General features: G+C 39.8%; 1 protein-coding gene across 4 annotated transcripts in view; it reads right to left on the bottom strand.

The window, feature by feature from the left end:
* ECPAS (Ecm29 proteasome adaptor and scaffold) overlaps positions 1–19,357 on the bottom strand; it is a 107,746-nt gene that overhangs the window by 62,788 nt on the left and 25,601 nt on the right. For all 4 annotated transcript variants that reach the window (XM_045882919.3, XM_045882920.3, XM_045882917.3 and 1 more), the window contains 6 exons: positions 15,869–15,999; positions 9,832–9,948; positions 8,245–8,363; positions 6,966–7,115; positions 3,968–4,136; positions 1,212–1,351 (listed from right to left, as the gene is read on the bottom strand). In XM_045882919.3, coding sequence (XP_045738875.1) covers positions 1,212–1,351; positions 3,968–4,136; positions 6,966–7,115; positions 8,245–8,363; positions 9,832–9,948; positions 15,869–15,999 — 826 coding nt within the window. The remainder of the gene's footprint in view (positions 1–1,211; positions 1,352–3,967; positions 4,137–6,965; positions 7,116–8,244; positions 8,364–9,831; positions 9,949–15,868; positions 16,000–19,357) is intronic.

A 19,357-nucleotide genomic window follows, 5' to 3' on the forward strand; every position in this document is an offset into this window, starting at 1 on the left:
CAACGAAGTTACCTTCCTTACGCGGTTACACCTGCTTATATCACTTTCTCTGAAGTGGAAAAACTACAGTATATGCACTCCACTGCCTTTTAGCATGCTATTACATTAAGCATTAAAACAAATGAAGAACATAACTCTTCCATAATCGTGATAGTTTTCAACCAAGTAACTTCAATTTCTCCCGTTGTTTTTCCAGTCTCCCCACCTCTCCTGTTTTAAATCAGTACACATATTATTTTGTATTCCGCTGTATTCATTTGCCATTACTTGTGGACAATTTACACATTGCTTTATTACTTTCATAATTATTTGGGAAGATCTATAATATTCCATACAGAGACACACAGTTAATTTACTTAACTACTTCCCTATAGTAGAAATTTGAATGTTTCCATTTTTCTTAAAATTATAGGAAATGGTATAATGGGCAAATCTATAACATTTTTCTAAATATAATCTTTTTCTTCTTCTGAATGACTCTCTTAGGATAAATTCCCAGAAGATTTACATAAAACATTATAAATATTTTTATGATTCATTACATACTGCAAAGTGCTTTCCAAAAATTATTTCGGTTTATAATGCCAATCAACAGAATATAAAAACAGCAGTTTCAACAGAAACTTAAATGGAGTTTCAACTGTTACATAATTTTATTTACCAATGGGTACAAACTGGTACACCAGCGTTTCATTTTGCATTGATGTGATTTCTCACACAAAACATTTTCTCTGAGGCTATTACTATTTGTATTTCCTCCTGTGTGAATTAAGATCTATTCAGCACCTCTTTTATGGGACCTGCTTTTTACTGTATTTATCATAATACCTACATATCCTTTATTAAAAGCCATCTCAAATGGTTTGACACAGAGGAAGAATCAAAAATGAATAACTTCTGGGTTCTGACATTCTTCTTAACATCAATTCTTTTAAGTCCATTTACCTAGACGACAAAGGTCCCACTTCTCATGGTAATATCTCTAATGCATTCCAGTTTTAAACTGCTTTTCCAAACAGCTTTTCTTCTTTGTCTTATACAGAATGCTGCTCCTAAGCAAACTGTCTTTATTACAAATTAGGTATATTTCATAATCTCCTAAATTGAATACCTCATTATAGAAAATCCTGGAAGAATAAATATGTGCTGAGTGAGCTTTTAGAAATATGGCCTCTTTTCATTTTTTCAAGGTGGAAAGGGAGGCAGTTTACCTTTGCTTGCTTTTCAATTCTAGGTCCGCTGCTGTCGCTACGCTGTGGCGTGTGTCACTAGAAGCAATCACCAAGTGGAGAACAGCTTCGAGTTCAGGCACCTGTTCAGCTTCTATGAATTTCACTATACCCAATTTGCACTGCAGATAAATGAAGGGAGGGAAAAACGGTGATCAAAGAAACAAATACTACCAACCAAAAATTAATAGTAACAACAGTGGCAGCTCCTGTTTGGGCTTACAATGTGCCAGGGAACTGTATATAACATATATTCATGACTTCATTTAACCCTCACTATCTATGACATAAGTAATATTATACTCATTTTTCTGATGAGGAAACTGAGGCAAGGCTTAAGAGATTAAGGCACATATTAAGTGATGAGAACAAGATTCAAACCAAAGTTTCTCCAAATCGAAGACCATCATGATACACAGCCTTCCTACTCAGGTTACAGTCTCTCTAGAATGATAAAGCCTTGAACTGAAGTCCAAATTTGGAGCCTACAGGTAAGAGATTGGTACATTATAAATAGAGGGCTCAACGGATTGTTTTGACAGTTCAAAAAGAACTAAACCACATTCCATAGAGTTCCACTCTATTGTTAACATATTCATTCTGTCCTCAAAATTCTTAGACTGAAAACAATAGGATTTCAAACACACTCTAGGCAAGGCAAGTGAAATTTTAACCAAACAGTATTCAATCTAATTGAATGGCTAAAATAAAACACAGATCAAAGAAGGATTCTAATTAGAACTTCATGCAATGTGAAGGAGCTATGAATTTCAAAACAAACAATTCTATTTAGGACAAATATGCCTGAAAACTATCTTTACCTTTAAAAATCAGTTATATACCAGTTCTTATGTATATGAATCAAGATTAAGAGAGTTTATAATTATTAAATAATAACATGCAATTTAAAAAGGTATATAAACAGATCATAAAATGCTTGCCTTCCCTCCCCTTGTTCAAAACAACTTACTTGTGGCAAGAGTCACAAGAGAAAAGACTCATTTACTTAAGCCACAGAAGAACAGTTAATGGAAATTAACTAAACAAAGATATAAACAAAAAAATGTGCAAAGAAAACTGAAAATAATACTAATGTCCATCAATAGGAAACTAGTTAAAATCTTACGTGGTTTACACATAATTTTATATAAACATATAAAAAGATGACTTTTTAAAAAAACTTTCTATACTGTTAAATGAAAAAAGTAAACCACAAATACTGTATTATATGTAAATGTATGTAAATGTAATATATAACATATAAAAATGTATTGTATAAAACTGTATTTATATATATATATACACACACAAACATACACACATAGACTAGGCTGTAGATGAATGACAAACTAGGATTTCAGGTCATTTTTAACTTCTCTTTATAATGTTCTGTACTACTTGAATCTTTACATTATCATAATGTTATCATTAGAAAAAATAAAAACCATTTTTATTTAAATAAAAAAAATTTTATTTCATCCTTGAAACTAAATGGTTCATTTAGATTCACTAGATTATAAAATTGACAAAAAACATGGAGAGGACCTTAAAAATTAGCAAATAATTATCAACACAAGATTACAATTTAATGTTAACTATTATTCTCCAGCACTTGGAGCCTGAGCCCTCAGAGAGGCCTAGATTCAAAGCCTAGTAATAGGAGTAAGACCACGGTACATCTCAAAACCTCAATTCCTTTTACAAAATGAAATGATTTCTCTAGCTCCTCGGGTTGACGTAAGGATTAAATGACACAAGGTATTCAAAGTGCTCAGGAGAGTACCCGTCACATCACTCCCACCCAAAAAAGAGGAGCTGCTACTACTATTTACCTTTCTTTCTTACTTACATCATGGTTTGAGAAGGGGAAAAAAAGACCTTTGAAACATGAAGTAAATCTAATCAAATGTAACCCTCGCTGAACAAGTCATTCTATGAATTTTGCGAGTGGAAGCAATCCCCCACTTGCCTTTTTCCCTCTCCTGGGGAACACTGCTTTTTGATCCAAAAAAACACTGCTTTTTTTCAAAAAGAAAAAATATCAAATCACTTAGACTGCCATGGAGAGAGAAAGGAAGGACTGGAAGACTAACCCATGTTGCTTGAATTCCAAAATAATTACATACTGATCTCATCTGTTCTTCCCTGAGGTGCCTGATGACACAGACACAGTGAGGCAACTTCTCTGCAGAGCACCAGTCTTTTTTAAAAGCTGCTCAGAGAACAGCTGTGTCCTGTTTAAATCCAGAATAAAATGCTTAATGCCAATTCTGAAATTCCCAGCAAGAAATATCAAAGGGAGTCATGCTTTTCCCCCATATTGTCACATATGAGTATAGGAGTTCCTCACTTTACACAAAATGTACAGCCCTAAAAAGCTGAATAACCCAAGATAAATTGTATCTTAACTGCACCAAAACAGCTAGATGATTATTAAACCTACAGTTAAAAGCTAAAATGAGTGAAGTTAAACATAGTCCGTTTCTGAGGGGGCTGGATTTCACCCTTGAGCTGTGGACATAACGAAGAGCACTGAAGAGCACTGCCCGCCCCTTCCCTTCCCCTGGGGCTTTAACACATAACTGCCACGATGAAGACAGCACTCGAGGTCAGGCAGGGGTTGCAAAGCTGTTTCACTAGAGAGACTGAGCACATGAGAACTATGGCAGACCTGCTCCCGGGGGGCCCCCCGGGGCCAGCGCACTGGGGCAGGCTCCATTATGAACAAGCAGTGATACCTGTTCCAACTGTTCAGGTGTCCACGGGTTATCACCAATAACTCGCTTAGCTGCATAAAAACTCATTCCTGGGGGAGGCTGGGGTATTCCAGAACCTCCCCCACTATTTGAAGAAGAACCCTGTCCTGAAGATGAATTTTGGCGACTCTGGGATTCATTTAACACATATCTGAAAAGGAAAGAGAAATGTAACCTCCCTATTAAAACACATACATAAACATATATGTGCACATTTAATACATTCAATTTTATACTTTTCTCTGAGAGATTTTTTCTAGAATACTTGAAAGTAAAATTTCATCATAAAGAAAAATTCTGAAGGTATCTAAAAAAGGGTATTTACATCTTTAGCAGATTAACCGTAAGTCCATCTGTTCAGCTTAGTTACAAATGAACTATTACAGTTACCAACAATGAATATAAATATTTTGCTCTCAATCTATAAACAACTCTCTAAGAGCCACTATGGACCTACTACATTTTGAGTTTCAGGTTGACAAATACAGAGAAAGAACAGTTGTTTGTAAGAAGGGTTAAAAAAAAAAAGAAACATTATTCTATATCCAAAGCACGGAACATTTTTACAGTCATTCCCATTTCTGCTAAGTGGCAATTCACCTTTAATTCCTATATCCCATTAGAAAACCCACTGAAACCTCCAAACCACTTACCACACAAGCACATAACACCCCAAAAAGAAAAAAAAACCCAGAGAAAAAGTCATAACAATTAGCTTTTCCCACTGTATGTTCAAAGCCCTCTGTAGCTACTTATTTATTAATTTACCACCCTATTTTCATTTTTAGCTTCTACAGATTAAAAATAAGATTTCTGATAAATTCGTTTTGATCCAGTAAACTGGTATTTCTCATCTACAAAATGAAAATTTTGAAAAAAAAATTTAATTCAAGTCCCTTCAAACTCTAAAATTCTATGCTGATGAATTATCAGACTGGATATTAAAATGAAATACCCATTATAATAAAAATTAAAAATAACACTTAGATTCTGATAGTACAGTAAATTATTCCACATTACTTATATGCTATATCCATTTAATCCTAAATCCATCTATTAAAAAAACCTATTAAGAAATCACTTTAATACTTTTATAAAAATAAGGCAAATTCCCACTGGTAAGAAAAACTGGATTGAGTACATTATGTGCCTAAGTTAAATTTGGATTTGGTAAGAAAAACTGGATTGAGGACGTTATGTGCCTAAGTTAAATTTGGATTTCAAAGTTTATTTACCAAAGCCATCATCACCTGCCAATTCTGGCTGCCTCCTGATTCAACAACTATAAAAAGGAGGTTTTCATTTATTTCTAAGTTAAAGCAAGACTAGTGGCAGTAAGTAAATGAATCAGTAATTACTGAACAGCTAACATTATGCAAAACACCATCTTGAGCACAAGACAGAAGAATACCAGGAAGTGTAAGATCTGGAGCAGGTTGAGATAATAACAGCACATGAGAGCATTTGACATGTTATCACATGACAAAGAAACCACTGAGAAATAAGCAATGATAGGACATGTACTAGAAGTGAACAGGTAGAGGTAGTGGAAGTGTTTCAAGGTCTGGAAAATAAAGCCACCAAACTAGAGGGGCCGGAGGGGGGGCAAACTGGAAAGGGAAAAAATTGTACAGCATGAACCATCTTGTGTCTGGTCAGGGGACAGAGGACAGGAGGCTCCACAGGCTAAGATTATAGTACACATTACCCCTTTGGTCAGGGAAGAAACATAATGAAAGCAGCATTTTAGATAAATATCTCTGGCAGGAGGACAACCTAGAAAGTAAGTAGCCTAGAAGCAGATCACAACCTGGGCCACTGAGCAAGGGACCAGAGCTAGCTAAAACAGCCCTTGACTTCAAGGAGGCCCCAATCTATTAGGGAAGCTGGACATGTCAGCAGTACAATGAAAACACAAAGTGGCAATACAGATGGATGGTTAGTGTAATAAGGATCCGGAAAATAGTGTCCTCTGCCCAAGGCAAGAAATTTGTGTCAGAGACACACACAGCTGACCTCTTAAAGCTAGTCTGAGATGCTTTTTCAAAGCAGTTGTTTTGGCTGTTGTTTTCTTTCTTTCTCCCCTTCTCTTCTGTTGGGCAGGCATTCTAAGCAGAGAGAACTGTATTTTCTTAAAACACGAAAGGCAAGGACGTAAGAGTGCATGAACTGCGTAAGTGTATGTAACGACTGGAAAATAATGCCCCAAGGATTTTAAGGGGGATCTGGTAAGATCTACATTTTAAAAATCAGGGATCCCTGGAGCGCCTCGGTGGCTCAGTCGGTTAAGCAGCCGACTCTTGATTTTGGCTCTGGACATGATCTCAGGGTCATGAGATCGAGCCCCCCCATCCCCACCCCGGAGAGGATTCTGTCCCTCTGCCCGTGCTCTGCCCCTCCCCCACTCAAGCACGAGTGGGCGCACGTGCCCTCTCTCTCAAATAAATAATCTTTACAAAAAATAAAAAATAAAACAATAAAAATCAGGGATCCCTCTGGCAGTGTAGAAAGTTTTGGAGAAGAACAGCTGGAGAGAAAGTCATGACGAGAGCTGAGCAGAGATGAGACCAGCCCGCAGCGGACAGCGTGGTTCCAGGACGAGACAGGGAGCAGAGAGGGGCTACTATGGGACTGGCATTAGCAACAAGGAAAAGGAAAGCTGCAGGCAATTTATAGCTGTACGCAGACATGGCTAAGAGAACCATCACAGCACCGACAGCAGTTAAAGGAAAGAACTATTTTATGGGGAAAAACTGATTTCAGCTGGGACAGGCTGAGTCTGAAACCGTGACAGGAGCTCCACATCTGTAAGGTCAACAAGCAGTGGGGCTGGGGTTTAGAAGAGGTCGGGCCTGCAGCAGAAATGAAAATCTGAGACACATCCATTTTCAAGTGAAAGCTGAATCATTTAAAATAGTATTTAACCCCACACAGTGAAAGCAGTCACCGACAAGGTCGCTGGGTTTTATTTTGAACCTACCCATAAGGCATCAGAAGGACATCTAGCATGAAGTCCAAAAGCAGCTGCACGGTCTTTGGTTTCTCAGCAAGATTAAACGGAGAAGCTGATTTTGATGATTCAACAGGGTATTTCATGTGAAAAAGGGTTGGTATTAAAAGATGCATTAAGCTGAAAAAACAATTACATTTATTGCAACTACTTTAAAAATAAGGTTTTCATACATGCAAATAACAGACAAAACAAAAATCACATTAACAAGAAGTGGCAAGTGCAGCAATGGCCCTGCACTTTCAGAACCACCGATTTACAAAGTCCTAATCTAGGAACTGGCCTCGCTTTCTTTGTTATTGAAACCCCAGCGTGCTGGGTGATGTGATGACTGCCGTTTAGCCACTCCGACTCATTACCAAAAACACTAGGAAAAAGATATACATAATATGCCCTCAGTGCCAGTATCTAAAGTTACCAAAAGAGATTTTTCTATTAAACTTTAGGTATAGTTCAACTTATAACATGTTCCTTCAATAATTTTTTTCTTCTCCAGTTAATTAAAATATTCTAAATCTAAAGAAATTAAAAACCGATCCTGTTAATATTTTGAGTATGAAAATTTCCAATGTGTGAACTTATATAACACAGCTTCAGTAATTCCTTCTTTCATTACACATGAAAACCTCAAAAAGTGCTTGTACTGTTTATTAATTTTATTTGTAAAGATCCGTACGATAGTCTCTTTTAAAAATACATGTGCTCTAAAAAAGCAAAGTAAAACCATCATTTACCTCCACCTTCCCTCCACAGCTTCTGCACTCTTCCTGATGATGCTCACCATGACCAGGCTACACTACAGAACTTTGAGCCAAATCTGAAACTAAGGGTGTTATCCAAACCTTTTCACCCCTCCAATGCCCATATTAATACAAACAAGTGATCTGTTCCTTAAAACTGCTCTAAAACTTCATATGCTCCAAGACAGAAATGTTTTGATGAAAAGCACTTTATGACTAATTTGTGCAATCACATGAAATTAGCCTCTTCAAAATAACTGACAAAATAAATGCATCTAGATTGAGAAACATGTTTTTAGTTCTGCACACATTTTAACATGCTCGCATCAAGAAAGTTGATAATTACCAAAACAGTAACATTGAGGTGACACAGAAAATTCAATCATCTGTCAGCTGAAAGAGCTCAAGCCTTCACATTAGCCCAAGTAAAACCAAATGTGTGACTCTGTGTTTGAGAGGTAGCTGTTGACTCATGCAGGTGGGAGAGAAGGTAATTGAGGACACCATACCTATCCTGCTGTGGCTGAGGCTTCCCTTCCATGGCAGTAAGAAGCGTAGGGGCCAGTTCACATTGTTTTTCCACTGGCAGGCGAGGATAGCCCATCTTAACATAAATTATAGTAAAATTCTAACACGAGAGAAAAGCAAGTGAGCATGAAGGAAATATTCTAGGATTTCAATGAAAACACATGGCTGATAACTTAGGGAGATACGTTATAACAAAGAAATCACATTCTCTCTCCATAAATTTATCACATGTTTATTTATTACAGCTTCAACTATGACATCTCAGGAAGAATTCCAGCCCTACTTATTCAAAATGTTTGCTTTAAGATGTACTTAATGTGAGAGAGCATGACCTAATCTAAAGCACTCATGCATACATATATCAAACTTCATGTTTTTTCACTTTAAATATATACAATTTTGTCAATTACGCCTCAATAAAGTTGGGGGGGATAAAAGCACGCAAATATGCAATTTTCGTTGAAAAGAAAAAGTCATCATTTGGCCCATCTGAACCTACATACTACACATTAGCATCAGAGCTCCCAGCTTGTTGCACTAATCCTTTCAAGCAAAGAGGAGACCACCTGTGAAATCCTAGGCTGCCGTTTCCCAACCAGTCAGTTCCTACAGCCGCCTTATGGCAGTACTCTGGTTCCTCGTTCCGGTAACTGACCAATGGATGATGAACCAAGGGAAACTGAGTGCTGTGGGTATTTTTCTATCACTAGAATCCATATGAATGCTTCATTCTAAGCAAATTCATACATGCATATCTGGATCTATGCATAAGACAAAAACTGGCTTTTCTAAAAGGATCCTTCACTTCAGAATAGGCCTCATAAGGTTATTCTTTGGGAGACATTCTATTTGGCAGTTTTATGGGCACACAGTGTGTCTCTCTGCGTGCAGTAGGAGCTTCTGTAATGAAGCTGTACGTCCAGAGCAGGCACAGAAAAGATCTCTGCACCAGTAGGTGGCTCCGAAGGTTTGGAACCCAGACGTTAGACGATACTCAACAGGTTGAACCTCAGTGCTAGGAGCAACAGGGCCACAAAAAAAACATGCGACATCACAGGACATCAACATTTTTATACAGCTCCATTTCAGGAAGATGACCACTGAAGAGGAACATTTCTTACCAGCCTCGGTTACTTCACTTTCAAAGAGCATACCTTTCTGAATGTATCAGAGACAGAATTTTTTAAAATTCAGCTTCCTGTCCTTGACAGTCGCCCTTTCCTCCTCCTCTTATTGTTTATTCATGCCCATGCTGCATAACTCTGCCTTCTCTCTGTTCAGACTGGCCTCGTACAACCTTTTACTACGAATCAAATCCTTCCTTTATATCAGCAAACCTGAGGAGTCATTTCACCAGCCTTCCTGTGCCCGATGTAGACAACCATGCCTTATCCCACACCTACCACTTCAGTGGAAAAAACGTGTGTCATCTGAAGAAAAACACCTCCTGTTTCATTTAGAATTAGTCTGAGGTGAAATTCTAAACCTGCCCATATACTGATGACATCTAATAAACGTTAGGAGAGAAAATTCACTGTAAGTCAGAAATATGCCAAGAAAACACTCACTGTGACAAAGGAAACTGCAGCAGGGTCCTGGTATTGAACCAACAGTGTCTCTACCGGGAGCTGTATTTTGGGGCGGCTTTTTATACGCTTATTCAGATGGACCAGCAGTTCCATTACCTAAGATACAGAAAGATATGAACTGAAATTATTGATTCCTTTAAAACAAATTCATTTCTCAACCACTATTTAATTTGATGAATAGCAGCTACTTTGTTTTTTTCAAGGACATAAATGTGACATCCCAGAAAGGGAATTTACAGTATCAGGGTCTTGTTCCAAAATGCTGTGTCCCCCAAAGCTGGGATCCTGTGTGAGCCTACACTGAGGCACAGCCCCCCAGGACCCCTGTGAATAAAATGACTGCAACACACCATGCCACGAGTGGAATGTTTGTGTTTCCCCAAGACGCATCTGTTGAAGCCCTAATCCCCAGTTTGATGGTTTTAGGAGATACTTAGTTTTGGCTAATGTCATGGGGGTGGAGCCCCCACGATGAGACTGGTGTCCTAATAAGGGGATGAAGGGATTAGAGTCCTGTCTCTTCCCCTCATGAGGATGCAGCAGAGAGGCTGCCCTGTCAACTAGGAAGGTCCATCCATGAGGAACCCGACATGCTGGCACCCTGACCTCAGACTCCCAGCCTCCGGAATGCTGAGAAATAAAGTGCTGTTCAAGTCACCCGGTCTGTGGCCTTCTGTTACAGCAGCCCAAACGGACAAAGACACACCGTGAATGTGACAATATGAGAAACAGACGACATACTGTGGGTTTCCAGAAAAGACTCTGCCAGATCAAGGAGGACTTAGGGAGGAAGTGACAGAACACTGAATCCTGACAACCAGATGAATTTCCAAGCAGAGAATCAGTTATAAGAAGGAATGAGGACTAAAAGAATATAACATACTGCATGTGACTGACACACAGAGTGATAAGAGATAAAAGAAGAGCCCAGATTATAAAAGGACTCAGGTAAAATGATGGAGAATTTTTGCTTTATTTTGAAGATCATCTGATTCTACTAAAGCAATATAAGTAATAATAAGCTTCCTCTCTTTCAAGTGGGAAAAGAGAAGAGAGATCTGCAAGTCAATAATTCCCATGGGTGGAAAGCAAAATCCAGAAGCTTATGTCAAATGGCCCCAATCTTACTCTAAGAGTGAGATTATCTTGCTACGAGAGAAGTGAGAAACTGAGCATTGAAAAATGACATTTTTAGGGGCGCCTGGATGGCTCAGTCGGTTAAGCGCCTGCCTTCGGCTCAGGTCATGATCTCCAGGTCCTGGGATCGAGCCCCATGTCGGGCTCCCTGCTCGGCAGGGAGCCTGCTTCTCCCTCTCCCTCTGGCCCTCCTCCCTGCTTGTGCCTCTCTCTCGCTCTATAAATAAATAAATCGCTCTCAAATAAATAAAATCTTAAAAAAAAAAAAAGGAAAGAAAAATAACATTTTTAGAAAGCCTCACCTGAGAAAGACTCAAGGATTTAAGGTATCTGTTCTGGAGGGCCAGGCCTATACACTGTTCTCCATCATTTCTAAAATGTGTGCTCTAGCTTCAAAGCAAGTATTAAAGAGAGTTATAGAGGGGTACCTGGGTGGTTCAGTCAGTTAAGCGTCCAACTCTTGATTTTGGCTCAGGTCATGATCTCAGGGTGGTGGGATCAAGCCCTGTGTGGGGCTCTGTGCTCCACAGGGTGTCTGCTTGCCCCTTTCCTTTTGCCCCTCTCCCCACTTGCGTGCTTGCTTGGGCACACTCACTCTCTCTCTCTAAAATAAATAAATAGGGGCACCTGGGTGGCTCAGTCGGTTAAGCGTCTGCCTTCAGCTCGGGTCACGATCCCAGAGTCCTGGAATGGAGCCCCACGTCAGGCTCCCTGCTCAGCGGGGAGTCTGCTTCTCCCTCTGTCCCTCACCCTGCTCGTGCTCGCTCTCTCTTGCTCTTTCTCAAATAAATAAATTTTAAAATTAAGTAAATCTTTTAAAAAATAAATAGAATTGTAGGACTATCCCTGGCAACAACAAAAGTTCAAGTGAATCTAGAGCAATAATGAAATGTGAATTTTAATAACAACAACAAAGCCTGCTTCTCCCTCTCCCAATCCCCCTGCTTGTGTTCCCTCTCTTGCTATCTCTCTCTCTGTCAAATAAATAAAAATCTTAAAAAAACAGGAGCACCTGGGTGGCTCAGTTGGTTAAGCGACTGCCTTCAGCTCAGGTCATGGTCCTGGAGTCCCGGGATCGAGTCCCACATCGGGCTCCCTGCTCGGCAGGGAGTCTGCTTCTCCCTCTGACCCTCCTCCCTCTCATGCTCTCTGTCTCTCATTGTCTCTCTCTCAAATAAATAAATAAAATCTTTAAAAAAAAAATGTATAATCTATGTTTAATGAATAATGAAATAGCTGACATTTATCAAACAGTTTCTGTACAGAACACACCTCTGCATAGCACTCTGCATTTCCTATCTGATTCTCACAACCAGAGAGACGGTATTGTCATTCCCATTTCACAGGTGAGGAAGCAGAGGCTCAGGGGACTAAAGTAACTTATCCTAGGACACTGAGCCACCAGGTGGCATAGTAAAAATCTGATTCCAACACTGACAGTCGAGCTCAATTCATCTGAAGTGTCTGTCACCATGAGACATCCTTGGAACCACTAATATACCTTACAGAGACCTAGAAACTTGCATTACCACACATACTCATCTCAACTTCCTAGCTGTCCAGACCTAAGATACAGCTGACTGACAGAGAAAAGAATCAGGAGGAACCAGGCTCAAGAAACAGCCCTCGTCTGACAATCTAATCTAGACTGAGTCCTGGCAGAGCTCTATGGGAAATCATTATTAGTGACAATCATGCCCACAATCACACACTTTCTTTTTATGATAATTTTTTTCTTACTTTAAATAAACGACAGGGGCACCTGGGTGGCTCAGTCGTTAAGCGTCTGCCTTCAGCTCGGGTCATGATCCCAGGGTCCTGGGATCAAGCCCCGCATCGGGCTCCCTGCTCCGCGGGAAGTCTGCTTCTCCCTCTCCCACCCCCCTGCTTGTGTTCCCTCTCTTGCTATTTCTCTCTCTGTCAAATACATAAATAAAAATCTTAAAAAAAATAAGTAAATAAATAAATGAACATTAAAAAAAAAAATCAACCCCAAACCAACCTTCCCCATGGACAACAATCAGTAAACCTACAGAATCACCAGCCTCAGGTATACAGTATCTTGTCTATATCAGTTCTTACTACTCGTGTATTTATAATTCATTTATTCATTAATAAGCTTTTTAATTGAAGTATAAAACATAACTAAAGTGTACAATTGAGAGTGCATGGCCCAATAAATTTTCATAGAGTAAGCACACCTGGAACCACAAAAGCCCTGTCTACCCCATGCCCCTTCACTCACTAACCCCTCTTCCCCAAAAGTTACCACTATCCTGACTTCGAACACCATTTTTTTAAAGATTTTATTTATTGGCGAGAGAGTGTGAGCGAGAGAGAGCACAAGCTGGGGAAGGGGCAGAGGGAGACGGAGGGACCGAGGGGAGGGAGCAGTGGACTCCCCGCTGAGCAAGGACCCCCCCCCCCATGCAGGACTCGATCCCAGGACCCTGGGATCATGAGCTGAGCCGAAGGCAGGCGCTTAACGACTGAGCCACCCAGGCATTCCTCGAACACCATTTTTAAATTTCTGTAAATGGAACACATAAAGCATTCAGACACGAGTTCGCCTTATTTGCCATCGTGTCTGGGACTCACCCATGCTGCTGCTCATAGCAGCAGTTCACTTTCACTGCTCTAGTAAGGAGATCCCGTCATTTATCCACTCTCCTACTGACAGACGTGAGATTATTTCCAGTTTGGGCTATTACCAATAATGCTGCTATGAACATTCTTAGATATGCTTTTAGTGCACATATATACATAATTCTGTTATATATGACCTCAGGACTGGATATGCGTCATGGAGTACGCATAGGATAAGCTTTCGAGTATTTCCAAACAGTTTTCCAAAATGGTTATACTAATTTACACACCAACCAGCAGTCTGTGAGAGTTCCAGTCCAACCTTGTCAGTATGTGGTATGGGCAGTCTTTAATTTTAGATATTCTAATGACAGCCTACATTTAAAGTTGGCTATGAAGTAAAATTCTACATAACAAACCTTGTTTTCCTTAAAATAGCAAATATACTCTAATATGTCACTAGAAATCTAAAACTTTTATTTCTCTTTCACTCAGTTTATCCACAAATTACCACCTACCCTTGCAGGGTATCCTGCTTAAGTCTAATGTGCATCATGACACTGATAGTTAGGAACCCAAAAATTACACAACTGACAATCAATACAAGTTTTCATCAATCACAAAATTTCACACATTGAAATTATGTGTACATGAGCTTTCAAATTGCTGCCCACTGGCGTCCCTGTTTCCTCTCCCCAAAGCCTGACCACCTATCACTCCTATCACTGGGTGCACTGGGTGGCCCTCAGGTCCCTGAAGTCGTCCCACACTGTTCTAGCTCAGAACATCCACACAGGGCCTGCTGTATCTTATATGGTCTTCCCATCTCTCTGTCTGGCTACTTCCTACACACCACAGAGGCCTTCCTTATGCCCCACATTCAGTTTAAATCAAGTCCTCAAATATATTCTTTCAAAGATCCTTTTCTATCTTGGCACTTATTACAATTTATAACTGGATACTGTCTGTGACTGTTTAATACCAGTCTCCCCAACTAGATGTTTCTTTCATTCACTAGCGTGAATTCTGCTAGTTACCTAGCAGAAACGAACTCATGAGGGGCCTTTTAGTATAACTTGCTCTCCTGAGGGTAACAGAAAGCCACAGAGGAGTTTTAAATAGGACAGTGACAGGATCAAATACATATGTGTTCAGCAAAGCAGTGTTAACAACAGGCACGTCAAATACCTGATGAGAATGTCCTGTCTCTTCCTGCAAACATAACAGATGTTCTTAAAGAGACTCTTTGTCCAATAAACCCAAATTGGGCCTCAGAATCCCTCTCAGGGCAGACCTCCAAGGAGCCATTTCCAATCAATCACAGTGGCCCAAGGGATGAAACTTGATGACAGCTCTAAGACCTGAAGGTCTAGTATAAATACACCAGAAGACTAATGAACTATTTTAAAAATGAAGGGGGCAAATGTTCCCTGCAGAACATTTAGGTTAAAAAAGAAAATCTTGGGGCACCTGGGTGGCTCAATCAGTTAAGTATTTGTGCCTTGGGCTCAGGTCATGATCCTGGGGTCCTGGGATCGAGCCCTCCCTGCTCATCAGGGAGTCTGCTTGTCCCTCTCCCTCTGCCCCTCCCCCCACCAGCTTGTACTTTCTCTCACTCTCTGTCTCAAATAAATAATGAATCGTTGAACACTACATCAAAAACTAATGATGTACCGTATGTTGGCTAACTGAACATAATAAAAAAAACCTCTACACCTGAAAGTAATATTACACTGTATGTTAACAAACTGGAATTGAAATAAAAACTTGAAAAATTAAAAATAAACAAAAATAAAATAAATAATAAATAAAACCTTAAAAAAAAAATCTTGATGTGATAGTTACCCAACTTTTGGTGACAGTACTTCAGAATCCTAAAACAGGAGCTGTACGGTATTTTGCTTTTTAAAAAAATTATTTTGCTTAATTTTCATGAAAGTTGTATTCATAGTCAGCCAAAGCTAAAGAATATTTTTGCCCCATTACCACCTGACTTTCATATCGGAATCAAGGGCATGGCTTTTAGATCAAGCCTCCACATACACGGAATAACGATCTCAATTCTATCATCGGGCACTGGGGCCAAGTGTACGGCTGGCACTAAATGCAGCTGTGCTAAGCATACAAAAGCTACGTTTAAGTCACGTAAGCTGGTCCCAGACTCACTCTCCACTTTGAAAGGCCATAATGAGACCATGAACCTGGATGTCAATAATGAGAACAGAAAACTCACTTCATAATATACACCCATTTACTCACCATTTAACTCCCCCAACCGTCCCAACATGCTTACCTTTTTGCGTACTCCTTCTTGGGTGCTGGACAGTTTGAGCAAAACAGGAGGAAGGAATTTAGATATAATATTCTGTAATTGTTCATCTGTTTCAGCATGGCCAAGTCGTAAAAAGACCCGTTCAAGCTGATCTATAATATAAGAAGAAAAAAAGAACTTAACAAATCAAACACAACCAAAACTAGGTATTTTTATAGCTTAATCCTTTTCCTGTACTACAGTTCACTCAGTCATGATTAACCACAACTAGCCCTGTATGCAGATGACTCTGACATAGTAGGACACAACACTAAAAAAGGTTTACTACTGGGGCGCCTGGGTGGCTCAGTCGTTAAGCGTCTGCCTTCGTCTCAGGTCATGATCCCAGGGTCCTGGGATTGAGCCCCACATGGGGCTCCCTGCTCAGCGGGAAGCCTGCTTCTCCCTCTCCCACTCGCCCTGCTTGTGGTTCCCTCTCTCGCTGTGTCTCTCTCTGTCAAATAAGTAAATAAAATCTTAAAAAAAAAAAAAAAAGGTTTACTAGTTATTTATACTGTCTTACAACTGTCCTGGTCATTTAACCCCTAGAAGAGAGGAAAACAAAGCCAAGAGTATCAAAATTCTCTTCTACATATAGTTATTCCTTTTTTCTAAAGGATTTGTATACTGAAAAAAATACAAAAATTTTGAAGAAATCTTCTAGATCTAGCTAGCAATGGGAAGGAGAACTTTAATCAGACACCAGGGACAATATCTGTTTGGTGAAGCCACCTTACTGATGGAAGTTTCTCCACAGACAGAACCACTGCCCACTACTGTGGTGGGATTACCTAAGCAGAATGTGACAGACCAGTTTCAACCAAGAAAGCCTCTATGAGAGGAACATGTTGAACAGCACCACCGTGATGCTCTCGGCAAAACCCAGACTGTGACAAAGTACAGAACAGGTAGGCAGAACATTCCAAGGGAGGGGAGGGGTAGGGACAGGGGAACCTACCATTTGCAAATGCCTGGATATTTTATTTTAAGGAATTACTGTTAATTTCTTAGGTGTAATAACGGTATTGTGGTTTATGTTTGTTTTTCAAGATTCTTATAAAAATTATCACTTGTGATTGAGGAGACTTCTGAGGGGCTAGAAATGCCCTGTATCTTGTTCTGGGTGATGGTTACAAAAACATATAGCTTGATAAAAATTCATCAAGCTCTACACTTTCATACTCTCTACTCTATTATACCTCAATTTAAAATTTTATTTAAGAGAGTATTTTTTAGAGATCAAGACTGAAATATCTATAGGTGAAATAATATAGTTACTGGGATTTACCTGAAATAACCAAAGGTGTACTGGAAATTTGCTAAGAGAGTAAATTTCAGCTCTCACCACACATACACAAAAAGATAACTATGTGAGAAGATGTATTAATTAGTTTGACTACAGTAATCATTCCACATGTACATATATATCAAATCATCACGATGTACCCCTTAAATATACACAATTTTTATTCTTTTAATATAAATAAAGTAATAGCCTCATTTGGGTCTTCATAAAAAAATAATAATCACGGGCAGAGGGGTGAGGCATGGGGAGAGGCCATATAAATGAAACCAAGATTGGCCACTAATCGATAATTGTTCAAGCTGCATGACAGATACTGAGAATTTGTACTTTTGTGTATGCTTGACGTTTTCCAAATTTTTCAAAGACGCACACACACAGAACATAGAGGCAAGACATTCTGGTAGCAACAAGCACACCCTGCACCCAAATCCTGGTTGTTAAATACCATTCTCCAAAAAGAGGAACCAGGCTCCTTGAAAAAATGACGGATTCTGGGGCTGGAGCACTGAAAAAGCAAGATGACCCCGAAGCATTTTGTCATGCTAGAAAGAAAATGGGGCGTGAAACACATCAAAGGTCTCCAGGAGCCACCTGAAAGAGTTCCAATATGGCCAAGGCTGGAATAATTTGAGGAACAAAATAAGTAACACAGAACTGGATTATAACCCAAAGTATAAAATTAATCTACATGAATCCATGCCGATGTAAAGAAATCATTAAATGATGAAATTCACTGGGGGGAAAAGAAACACATCTTTCTTCTAAAAGAATTCCAAATAATGCATGTAGGTACCTCCCCCTGCAGGAGGTATGGCTTCATTTCTGCTTCTACCCTCTCTGAAAGGGTAGACTAGGTTTAGTGACCTGCTTCCAAAGAACAGAAAAAGGAAAAAGGAAAAGGTTGATGCTACAGTGGAGACACGTGATAAATACGATCTCTACCAAGTGATGAACGTTAACACCATGACTGATGTCACAGGGCTATCATGATCCCTGATAGGATGTGACAAGAAGGGCACTGCACCTCTGTGGTATTCTTTCAAAAGCCCCAGACCCCCCATCTCATTATCAGTAAAACCACCAGAAAAACCCAAATTGGAAGAGCTTCTACAGGATATCCAGCCAGTACCGCTCCAGGCTTCAAGATGGTGAAACACAAGGAAAGACTAAGACACTGTCACAGACCAGAGGAGACCGGAGAGACAACTAAGCACAGGGTGGTGCCCTGGGTTGGATCCCAGAACAGAAAGAGGACATTAATGGGAAAAAGTGGTGAAATCCAAATAAAGTCTCAAAGTTAGCCCAAAGCTCAATGGTAAAGGAAGAAAAGAGTAAAGAAGAAGGAAGGAGGAAAAGGCAGGCAGGACGGCTGTGAGAGCAGCAGATGAGATGATTCTACGTGGTGGCTGTGCAATCAGTCTGCGGCACTCGTGCCAACACAGGAGGCTCTGCCCCAGTGCCTCTCAGATCTCAGGCAGCAAACACTGCCCACAGATTTTAGCTACAGAAACGATGGAAGAATCATTCTGGGGAAGAAGGCAGAAAGTTAAATTCCTCATAACAAACTGACGTAGACAATCTGTACCAAAGGCTTAAAAAGGCAAGTGATACCGGTCTCTTTCGTTTTTCAAACAACCATTCGGTTTCTTCCTATGTCTCCCCAGTATAGTGCCTAAACTTTCCGCTCTCCCTCACTAGGAAAGAAAATGTAGCATCCTAAATTCAATAAAATTATTTATGATGGGACCATGGGAATGCCAAAAGGGCACCAAGCATCATATGGAGTCCCTCCAAAACGGGCCAAGTATACCAGAGGAAGAGTTAAAGCCTCCTACACCCTTTGAGGAGGATCAGTGTAACACTCTTATGCCATCTTTAGATACACACCATACTTTAAATAAAAGGTAATTAATCATGTTCAAGCTTTATGAAAAGAAATGTAAATAAGTCCTGATATAATCAAGTACTAAAATTATCAACCCGTCAAAGCTAACAAAATTAAAAGTAAAGATTTAGCAATAGTATGTTCTCTGAATCCTGTTTTTAGAGGCACAGAAAGAATGTGAACTCCAGGGACGCCTGGGTGGCTCAGTCAGTTAAGCAGCTGCCTTCAACTCAGGCCATGATCTCAGGGTCCTGGGATCGAGCCCCACTTAGCTCTCTCT

This window comes from Mirounga angustirostris, unplaced genomic scaffold (assembly GCF_029215605.1).
Source record: "Mirounga angustirostris isolate CCGP_5_RB_7025 unplaced genomic scaffold, mMirAng1.0.hap1 SCAF_15, whole genome shotgun sequence".
In the NCBI taxonomy this organism is placed as follows: Eukaryota; Metazoa; Chordata; class Mammalia; order Carnivora; family Phocidae; genus Mirounga; species Mirounga angustirostris.